At 42.4% G+C, this 11737-nt stretch overlaps 1 protein-coding gene and 1 pseudogene across 2 annotated transcripts; one reads left to right on the top strand and one right to left on the bottom strand.

Moving 5' to 3' along the window:
- Positions 1-252: 252 nt before the first annotated feature.
- Positions 253-2033, bottom strand: LOC146914749 (soyasaponin III rhamnosyltransferase pseudogene; annotated as a pseudogene). Its single transcript, XR_015014381.1, has one exon. The product of XR_015014381.1 is annotated as a soyasaponin III rhamnosyltransferase pseudogene (transcript).
- Positions 2034-5549: 3516 nt separating this feature from the next.
- Positions 5550-9065, top strand: LOC146914748 (uncharacterized). Its single transcript, XM_085721129.1, has 3 exons — positions 5550-5768; positions 5957-8218; positions 8439-9065. The coding sequence occupies exons 1-3, from the start codon at positions 5550-5552 to the stop codon at positions 9063-9065; spliced, it is 3108 nt and encodes a 1035-aa protein (XP_085577255.1).
- Positions 9066-11737: the final 2672 nt, after the last annotated feature.

Genomic DNA, 11737 nt, shown 5'->3' with positions numbered 1-11737 from the left:
TTCTTTTCACTCGATGTTTTCTACTTTTGCTTGTGTAATTGCTACCCACATTGATATTGTTGCTTGATTATTTTGCTCCACACATCAAGTATTTTATTGGTGTAATTTTTCAACAAATACACAACAGGTTATTCCACATGTACTTCTTCCATCCTTAATTGACGTGTTTGATCCATAATTGGAACCAAATACATAAACTTTCATTTGAACCGAAGTGAAAAATTTAGTATCTATCTCTTGAGGCTTTAAAAATAATGGCAAAAAGACACTTTTTATTAATGGTGCAAACAATGATCATGTAACAAGAGTTTATTTGAACTTTGTCACATGAAATTAGAAAGTCAAACTCTTGTCAATGAACTATTGGCATCAACATCACATGGATTGTTATTGCAATAAGATAAAAAAAAAACAGTTGAAAGGGAAACAGATACTTCATCCGATCACTATTATAAGTAAAACATCATTTTTTATATACATTGAATAATTAATCTGTCCAGTCTATAATAAAGACTAGATACATCAATTATTCAATGTATCTAAAAAGTGGAATTTTGTTTATAATAGTGACTAGACGGAGTATATGAAATATGTTTAATTGTCGGAATGAACTCTAAACTTTTGAAGAGTGGCAATGAAATCTTTAATGTATTCATTGTGAAGATCTTTTGAACTCACAACCTTTCCCATTTCTTTGGCATTGTTCCTGTAAATACTTCCTTCCTCATCCACTATTACCAACCTCAATGTTTTGGCAACAGAGTCCCTAGTAATAGCCCCATCTGGCTCACTCCTTGGTACCTCAACAGCCACTTTCTTTTCTTCTAATACTCTTGCAAACAAACATTGGTCTAGTAAATAAGGCAATGTCACAAGAACATGCTCATGATAAAGCATCTCAATGACTGAACTTGGACCACAATGAGTCATACAACCACCAATTGATCCATGAGTTAAGATCTTAAACTGGGGTGCCCAAGTTTTCCAAACAATTCCGCGTTCTTTTGTTCTTTCCTCGAATCCTTTAGGTAATTCAAGTATACCCTCTTTAAGATCTTTCAAAGCCCAAAAGAAAGGTAACTTAGAAAGCTCAATTCCATGAGCTAACTCAGTTATATCTTGTTGACTTAACTTTGACTCGCTCCCAAATCCAATGTAAACAATAGAAGATGATTCTTTTGAATCCAACCAAGCCTTGATTTTCACCCAGCCAGGATTCTTTTCATCTTCTTCGTCGTCTCTTATCTGCATAGGTGGTGGAAGCAATCCGATCGGAACCACAGGTACCTTGTATTGGTCAGAAATATAATCTAACCATTCACCTTCAAGTTCTCTAGAGGTTCTAAAAAGAAAAAGGTCAACATTCGCGTATAGTTTGTCGGCATCAGAACGAGCAAATTCTCTTCCAGAATCATTCTTAATAGCCGACTGTATTCTCATAATCTCGTAACGTTTGAGATGAATGGTTGTTTGGAAAGGAACCCACTTTGGTGGGCTATACAAGTCTCTGTCGGTTCGTTCCCTTGGTGGATTAAAGAAACCCAAGTTCCAAGCTGCGGCTACGCTGTAATACGCACAAGGAATCTTGAAACTCTTGGCTATCGATGGTAACCAATCCGATACCACATCACAGAAAATCCAATCAGGCTTTGAAGTTTTGAGTATCTTGGTAACATGGTCTTGGAAACCATCATAAGCTAACTTAAGGTAACCAGTTAGGTTTAATGGAACATTTTGAGTGCTTTCTGCACCTTGTAGTTCTTCTATGTATGGTAAAGGTGATTTTACCAACTTGATGAATGGTTGAAGTGTTTTGGGTGTTTTAGGCATTTGATCAATGTTTTTAGGGGAGTTTATGAAGGTGACAGTGTTACCATTTTGAGCAAGAATTTTGGCCAACTCAAAAAAAGGTAGTATGTGTCCCATAGCTAGCCATGGGACCATTACAACATGAAGAGACTTGCAATTCTCATTCTCATTATTAACAATTGAAGCCATGGGAAGGGTTTAAAAATTGAGTTAAGGATCGATGTAGTGGCAAGGTTTTGATTGGGATATATATAAGAAGGAAAGAGAGCTATAAATAACCAATCTCCACACTGGCTCGAGAGTCTCGTGGGTCTCGTTGAGATAGAAATAGTAAAAGATATGTTTAATTCTTTTAGAGTTTTTTTCGATATTTTGGTTGTCGATCCATTACATTTATTTCTTTGAAACCCCATAGGTCGTTGTATTGTCTCTTTCAAAATTAATGGTGTACATAATATTAAAAGAATGTTTATTTCATTGAAGACAGAAGTTTATTTTTTGTTCAACGAAGCAATTTACCACCAAAAACAAATATGGCGCAACATTTCCGCTCCATTGAAAATGTGTGTTGGTATGACTAATTGGCTTTGATGAGATGATTGCCAATTCCCTTTGAAAGTATATATGATTCAAATGGACTAATTTACAATTAAGTAATCCTATGTAGACTCTACTATTTACTATAACCACGGCTGACCTAAGGGTAACGCGACCCAAACCCTCGCTTTAGGCCACCGAATTTTGGACTTAGAATAATTTGGACTTAGAATAAAAGTTTTACAGTAGACAAATAAGTTTGTGTATTTTTTTTTTTTGTGGTGACCGGTTTTTTTTGTGGTGACCGGGGTTTGAACCCATTTTTGTGGTGGCCGGGGTTTGAACCCAGGACCTTGCATATTTTATGCATTGTCCATACCAACTGAGCTAAGCTCACGAGAACAAATTTGTTTATATATACAAACAAATAAAGGCTACACAACAAATAAATTATATAACTTTGTCATGAAACAAAGATGATAGACACGAGGTTTTCTGATGCTTACAACATGGGTTCAACACCTCCTAATAGAGCTTTACAATGCGCACTATTTTTCTGTTGGATGTACTGCTCTTAGAGCACTTCCACTTATATAATGCCATATTTTTTTTCTTTTTAATTGTAATGTTTTCTTATAAAACCTATGAATTTATATTAGTTTCTCTCATTAAAACACTACAAAAAAAAAAAAGTTTCTCACATTAAAAAACCTCATATTATAGCCCGTTTTAGCCCTCAAAATGTGTTGGGCCGGCACTGTGTATAGCAAACAATAAGGTCAAACAAAGTTCGTGGATGTATAGTCAAAATATTTTTTTTATTGAACTCTTATCTAAAGATAAGGAACCATTTTACCTTGAATATGAAAATTTAAAGTTCATTGTTATGATGTTAAAGTACAAAGATTAAATCACAAAGTTCACTGCTATACCGTCGAAGATATACTATTCTTGAATAAAAATTTATTGAATTATAACTTACTAATGAAAAAGGATAATAAAAGTTATAGGAACAAAAATTAAAAAAATATTCAACAAGCTAAAGCATCAAAACCACAAACTAATGGTCAACATTTTCAATTTCAAAAACAACATATTTCAATAATCTTTAGAATGACTCGGTCTTCACACATTCAAATTTTGGAAAAATAAATAACTAATAAATAAAAATATTTTTATTTTTATGAGATCAAAAATATAAATCAAATTATAGACACATGAATATTGGTAAGGTATACAAATTCCCTCCTTATACGTCTCTCATTGTGATGATCCAATTGAGTTAACGGAAGAAAAAAATTAACAAACAAAATAATTTTTTTTCTATGTCATTTCAAATAATTAGCAAAAGGGGCACATTCATATCAATTAAGCATAGAGAAAAAAAAAATACCTTTTTAACAAAGAAATACAAAATTGCAGCCAAAACATAATGATTAACCCCAAGGAACTCCTATAATGCATCTCAAATTAAAACAAACACCATACAACATTTTTCACACATCCACAAATCAATTTAGATACTTTTGTTTCAATCCATTTGACCGTCATAGTATGCATAAATAGGCTTCAAGTTTCAAAGTGTTCATGTGATGTAAATAATAAATAATATAAATATGAATGAATAATAAGCATGTAAATAGCAAAACCTGGAATGAACACATCAAGAATCCACTATGTTAAATCATGCAACAAAAAGAAAATTCGTAGAATGGTTGTAAATGAATAAGCACAAAGCCTTTATAGTTCTTGGGCTAAAAAATTATAGTAAAATTCTAACTCTCTAAGAACAAATATTTGGACATATGTACAAATGGAAAAAATTTGATTGAAGAGTGAGAGCAGAACAACTAATCATCATTAAAGGAAACGGAGAACGAAAGATGAGAAACATGTCGAAGGTGAAGGCAAAATGGGGAAAAAACATAAACCACAAAGAGAAACTTATATTTTTTTAGGAGGGAGAGAGAGAGAGAGGTGGAGAGAGTGATAGATTAAATTATGATGTCTTGAAAAAGACTGATATCAGGGGAAGAATAATGGTTTTAATTGGGAATCCATGCACCTTTATTGCCCTAATTTCAACCAAGTTTTTTTTTTTGCATGTCATTCATGATTTGATTGGCTTGGAAGGCAATGATCTTGTTAACTTTATAACATCAACAGGAAACAAGTACGTAACCTATCTATGTATTTCTCTGACTAATATTTTGTCTTTTAATTTTTAAAAGGCTTATATATGGAAATGGTCCCGACAAATATCTGGCGTTTTGGTTTTAGTCCCAATAAAAATATTTTTTAGGTTTTAGTCCCTGCAAATATAGAATATTTGGTTTTGGTCCTTGGTATTTTGTTTTAATCCTTGTAAAATCATTTCATATTTAAATTGGTCTCTACAATATTCATTTTAGTCCTCATTTTGAGGGACTAAAATCAAATATTCTACATATTACAAGGACCAAATCCAATATGAATCAATTTTACAAGGACTAAAACAAAATAACAAGGACCAAAACCAAATTTTTTATATTTGCAGGGACTAAAACCAAAAAAATATTTTTACAGGGACTAAAACCAAAATGTCAGATATTTGCAGGGACTATTTTCATATTTAAGCCAATAGAAATCTTCTTACCTATTGTTCTGGACCGACCCAAAAGATCTTTTTGCCCATTAAGTTAGGCCCAATATCTTCCAAAGCCCAAACCCCACGTTTGGCAACATTGCTCGCAACATACCTCCTCCCCGCGAGGGGGGTGCACGAAGCAAACGAGACCAGTTCAAAAGAACTCCAACGTCTCTTTGCACATTCTGCACGTTCACGCAATAAACTCCCTGGCGGTTACACTTCCCACGATTTCGTAACCGCCAGGGCCAGGTGTGCCACCACAACGGCTCTGCAGCCCTCCACCTCTATAAATAGGGGACTCAATGCAGTCCCCAAGGTAGAACTCCTTTCTCCTCTAAAACCCTCATTCTCTGAACCTCTACTGACTTGAGCGTCGGAGTGCCTGCAGGTACACACCCCCCATCCACTCTAGGAAGCATTCCAATACATTTTATCACCATAGCAACCACCGCATTCAAAGCACCGGTAGTCACCTTCTGATCAGGTACGATAAGTGGCGCTGTCTGTGGGAACTACATAAGCTCCCCCATTTTTATACTCCTAAAAACCAAAGCTTTCCATAAAAAAAACTACCATGACTACCAACGGTGCTCATTCCCAATTACGGAGTGAGGTGCTCGTCCTCCAACAGGAAGGCACGACATCTACACCTTCACCGGTGGAAACAAACAGGGAGGAACCAACTCACATTGTTCCTTTCCAACAAAGGCCTTTACAAGGTCCCCCACGACCTACAGAGACATCCGAGGATGCCACACCAACCAGTGTCCTAGTCGGTAACCTGATCCGCACGGTTCAGCGGCAGACGTCGTTAATCGGGGAACATAACTGACGCTTGATGGATCTAGAGCAAGCGCGTCTCGTCATCTCAACCAAGCGAACTCCTTCCCCAACACATAGCAGAAGGGGAACGAGCCCTCACAGGCCCCGTTCTAGATCCCCTCGGCGTTCCGTAAGCATTAGATCTCCGAGCTACACTAGGAGGTCAGCAAGGAGGTCACCAAGATCTCTCCTCCCAGGCGATCACCACCCAGACGATCTCCTCCAAGAAGATCCCCGCCTAGACGGAACGGACGCTCTTGGTCTCCCTCCGGGTCCGAGGACACTCGCGATGCTCGTTACGACCGTAACACTTACGGTCCATTTACACGACGCATCCGAGAAGCTTTTATCCCTCGCAGACTGGAGAAACCTCCGCAAATGGACTCGTACGATAGGACGACTGATCTCGACGACCACATCGAGAACATCGAGGCAGTTCTCACTTACAGGTCGGTGCGAGGCGCCGTCAAATGTAAGCTCTTCGTCACTACTCTGAGGCGAGGAGCGGTCACCTGGTTCAAGAACTTAAGGAGAAACTCCATCGACTCATGGAGCGACCTCTGCAACGAGTTCACAACCCACTTCACAGCTTCAAGGACGCAACCGAAAATGGTTGCATCCCTTGAAGCCATTGTTCAAGGAAGGAGTGAACCCCTCCGAGACTATATCGAGAGGTTCAACAAAGAAGCAGTCCAAGTACGAGGTGCCAATGAAACAATGAAACTGTACCTCATCGCAAAAGGTTTGCTCGAGGACATCGACGTCAAGAAGGTTGTCCGCTTGGATCGCCCATGGACTCTCAACGAGTTCCTAGCGATCGCCAAGATCTACATCGCTTATGAAGAGGAGCTGTACGCGGACCGCCTCAATAAATACAGGAAGGAGGAGCCTGCTGCTGAATCCTTCAAAAAGCCCTTCCCTGAGAAAAAGAAGGAAGGCAAAGCTGCTCGGGAAAGCAAAAGACCCAACGGTCACTTCACCGAGTACACTCCTTTGGCCATGTCAAGGGAGAAAATCCTCGTCGAGATCGCAGTAGCCGATCTGACAGAAGTTGACATCAAGCCACCAAAGGCTCCATCTCAGGAGAGGAAGGGGATCAACAAAACAAAGTACTGCCCATTCCACAAGTGCCACGGCCACACCACCGATGAATGCATCCATCTGAAGGATGCCCTTGAGCTACTCATTCAGAGAGGCAGGCTCAAACAGTTTATCAAGAACCCGAAGGCAGAAAGAAGGACCGTCGAACTCAAAGATGACGGATCTGAACCGGGTAAAACCATCGCCATGTTCGTGGAACACCTCAGAGATTTCCCTGACAACGTGGAAATCACCTCCTATTCATGCACATGGGAACAGTTTCCCACCGCCAACGTCATTACTGGAGGGGCGCTGAACATTTCCATGGGAAGCATGAAGAGGAAATTCGAGGAGCTCATGAGCGTCAATACCATGGCTCCCTCCTATCGTGGGGGAAGGCCACCTTTGGCGTTCTATGATTCCGAACTACCTGGTGGGGCTTCAAATTCCGCCATTCCTTTGCTTGTACGAGCATCAATGGCCAATGCAGATGTCCGACGAGTCCCGATCGACATAGGGGCCTCGTGCAACATCATGTACACCAGCCTGTTCAAAACTCTTCAATTAATAGAGAAAAACATTTCTCCCTACGTTGGGGGCGAACTATACGGCTTCAACGGCTCATCCACTCAGCCCTGGGGATACGTGGAACTATTGGTCACCTCCGGCGAAAAGGAGGCCAAGAAAACAATAAAGGTCCCATTCTTGGTGATCGACTGCCCGTCTCTCTACAATTGCAGTATAGGGAGAACCGGGCTTGCCCAGCTAGGGGTTGCATGTTCAATCGCTCACCTGAAGTTGAATTACCATGCAAAGGAGGGCATCAATGCCTCTCTCAACGGAGACATCGAAGGTGCAAGGAGATGTTTCCTCCAAGCCAATAAATCCCAGAACTCGGTTTCCCAATCCAGCAAACCTGCTGAAGACAAAGGGAAGCTGCTGCGAGCACTCTGGACGCCAACTTGGTCGAACTTGACCCAGGTTCACCAAGGAGGACCGGAAGGAACAAAAACGGGAGAAGGGGATCCGCTCAACGCGAAACTTCTTAGACCTATTCCTGATGGTGAGTTCGAGCTGGTCCCTTTCGGAAACGACCCGTCAAAAAATTTCAAAATTGGCAAGGATCTCCTTGAACTCGTCAAGAATCAGCTGATCGCCTGCCTCAGGGAGAACGCGGACCTATTCGCATGGAGCGCTGCTGACATGCCCGGAATCGACCCTAGCGTCGCTTGTCACCAGCTGACAGTAGATCCCGGAGTTAGCGCTGCAACCCATCGATGTAGGAAACAGTCTCCTGAAAAATCAGAGGCTGCGGAAAAAGCTGTAAAAGACCTCCTAGAGGTAAACTTTATTTATGAGGCCAAATACACTACCTGGCTCTCCAATGTTGTACTTGTCAAGAAATCTAACAGAAAATGGCGTATGTGTGTTGACTATACCGATCTTAATAGGGCCTTGCCCTAAAGACGCATATCCCCTTCCTAACATCGATAAACTCGTGGATAATTCCGCCGGCTACAAACTTTTATCCTTCATGGACGCCTATTCTGGGTACAACTAGATACCCATGGCTGAAGAGGATAAAATGAAAACAGCTTTCATGAGCGAATCAGGGAACTATTACTACAATGTAACGGTCTACGAAACGCGGGGGACTACTTATCAACGTGTGATGAACAAAGTTTATGACAAGACACTTTTGGGCGACATTCTCGAGGTTTACATGGACGACATGATCGTAAAATCCCAACAAGTGGTGGATCATGCCGCCCATCTCAAAAGAGGGTTCGAGCAAACTCGGAAATACAACATGCGACTCAACCCAGAAAAATGCACCTTTGGAGTCCAAGCGGGTAAATTCCTTGGCTTCTATCTGACAGAAAGAGGAATCGAGGCGAACCCAGACAAATGCCGCGCATTTACCGAGCTTCCAACACCCCACTCCAAGAAATGCATCCAAACATTCAACGGGATGTTGACTGCCCTCTCCAGATTCGTGGCTAAGTCCGCTCAACATGCACTTACCTTCTTCAAACTCTTGAGGAATGAAACGAAGTTCGATTGGACAGCGGAATGCGAGAATGCTCTGAGGCACTTCAAGGACACCCTATCAGACCGCCCGTACTCTCACGACCCGACCAGGGTGAAACGCTGTACTTGTACCTATCCGTCTCTTCTAACGCGGTAAGGGCCGTGCTCATCAGAGAAACGACGGAAGGACAAAAGCCAGTCTACTTCACCAGCAAAGCCCTACTGGGTCCAGAGATGAGGTACCAGAAGATCGAAAAGATAGCTCTCACACTCCTCACAGCGGCCCGAAGGCTAAGGCAGTACTTTTTACCTTACACGGTGGTGGTCCGGACGGACCAACCCATCAGACAAATCTTGGGCAGCCCAGACGTAGCCGGTCGGATGATGAAATGGTCACTCGAATTATCTGAGTTCGACATATATTACGAATCCAGAAAGGCACTGACGGCTCAAGTGTTAGCGGACTTCCTCGCCGAGATGACTTTCCCATCGGAGGATAGCCCCGAGGATTAGACCGTATTCGTAGATGGATCGTCCAACTCCAAGGGAAGCGGAGCCGGGATAATCGTAGAAGATAACAAAGGTATCGTTGTCGAAATCTCCCTTGCTTTGTCTTTTCCTGTTACCAATAACACTCCAAAGTATGGGGCCTTCTTGGCTGGCTTGCGGACTGCCAAAGCCATGGGAGCCAGAAAGGTGAAAATCTTTACCGACTCGCAACTCGTGGCTTCCCAAGTGACTTAAGAGTTCCAGGTAAAAGAGGACAACCTCCAAAAGTACGTCCAGTTGGTACTAGAGAAAATGAAAGAGTTTGAAACCGTCGAAGTAACTCACGTTCCTCGCGAACAGAATACTCGGGCAGACATTCTTTCAAAACTCGCAAGTACGCGAACTGCGAACGGAAACAAAACAATCATACAGGAGGTTCTCAGCGAACCAAGCATCCAGGATAGAGGAGATTTCCCTCTTGAGATCAATGCGATCATCGGAATGGAAGATTGGAGGGGACCCATCTCTCGATACATAGAGAACGGGGAACTCCCTTCTGACCCACAAGAAAGGACAAGGCTGAAGCGAAGGGCCTGCTCATTAACTTTGGTGGAAGGAACTCTATACAAAAGGGGCTTCATCATTCCCCTAATCAAGTGTTTAGGACCCAACGAGACCCAACAAGTCCTTGCCGACATTCATGATGGCATATGCGGACAACACCTTGGTGCCAAAGCTCTCGCAAAAAAGGTCCTACGAGCAGGGTACTATTGGCCCACCATGTTAAAACATGCCCAAGATTACGTAAACCTCTGTGATAAATGCCAGCGACATGGGGACATGCATCTAACACCTCCCGCTAAGCTAACATCTCTGGTTTCTCCTTGGTCTTTTGCTTGGTGGGGCATCGACCTTCTGGGACCGTTCCCTAAAGCCGCCGGACAGCTAAAATACCTCGTAGTCGTCATCGACTACTCAACAAAGTGGATCGAAGCCGAACCACTGGCTAAGATCACAGCTAAAAACGTACTCCGTTTCTTTAAGAGAAACATCTTAGCAAGGTTCGGAGTACCTGCTCTAGTCATATCCGACAATGGTACACAATTCACGGACCAAAGGTTCCAGGGCTACCTAAGGAATATCGACGTCAAACAAAGCTTCACCTCCGTCAAACACCCTTAAGCCAACGGCCTAGCCGAGGCTGCCAACAGGGTCATTTTACGGGGGATATGAAGAAGGCTAGACACGGCCAAAACTCAGTGGGCTGAGGAGTCACACGCGGTCCTTTGGGCCTACAGAACTACTCCCCATTCCACGATCGGTGAGTCACAATTTCTACTCACGTACGGGGCAGAGGCAGTCTTACCCATTGAGCTAACCGAACTCACATGGCGTACCGACGCCAACACTGACTTCCCCGCCAACACGACAAATCTACGTGAAGAGCTCGAATTTGTTGATGAAGTCAGGATCGGAGCAACCTTGCGTGAGGCAGCGCTGAAACAAAAGATCGTCGCTCGCCACAGCAAGAAAGTCATAAAAAGAGAATTTGAAGTGGGCGACCTCGTCCTCCGGCGAAACCAAAAGGATTATGAGGAAGGGAAACTCGCCGCCAACTGGGACGGCCCCTACAGGATCCGGATGAAGACTAGGACGGGGGCTTACGGACTCGAAGATTTCCACCAAAACGCAATTCCAAGGACTTGGAATGCAGAAAAACTCAAAAAGTATTACACTTAGATCGCAAACAACGCCAATTTACTCTAATGTACATACTCAATTCTATACAACGAACTCTTCGCTCTCGAACGAGCAAATAAACGGAGGAGGAAAGTCGTGCCACTCCAAATCCAAAAAGAAAAAGGATGAGAGAAATTTAGACAACAAATCCTCTTACTCCTCAGAATGTACGCTTACCGCTGCGACACCACTTCTCAGCATGTTAGGTAGAACCCCAGCTCGCGATAGGTGATTCACGCCTCAGTGCGTTGAACTTAGAATGGTTTCTTCGTTCATCCACTGTTACACGTCCATAACTTTGGACACACATTCAGATAAACGATCTCTTGGATGTGCAGTACTTCTAACTAATACTCCGCGTAGAAAGTTGGAAGCCTCCTGCCCAAACTCTTCCTTGCAAAACAACGCAAAGGTAAAAACTTTCCAAACAAAGTTACCTGGGAAGAAAACGGCAAAACTTTGATTTCATCAAGTCAAAGTAACAAAAGCCAGGTGGGCATGCTAAACTCTCCAGTCATTAAATAACTTCGTCGAAATAATGACTGCGGGGGGTAGTCCATCCCACCGCAGCAAAATGCACTTCGACTTAAAAAGCTCCAC

The sequence above is a fragment of the Medicago sativa genome, chromosome 6 (genome assembly GCF_051527215.1).
Source record: "Medicago sativa cultivar Bolivia chromosome 6, Bolivia_mono, whole genome shotgun sequence".
Lineage (NCBI taxonomy): Eukaryota > Viridiplantae > Streptophyta > Magnoliopsida > Fabales > Fabaceae > Medicago > Medicago sativa.
Note: the sequence above shows the minus strand (reverse complement) of the source record. Positions and strands in the feature narration are given on the sequence as shown.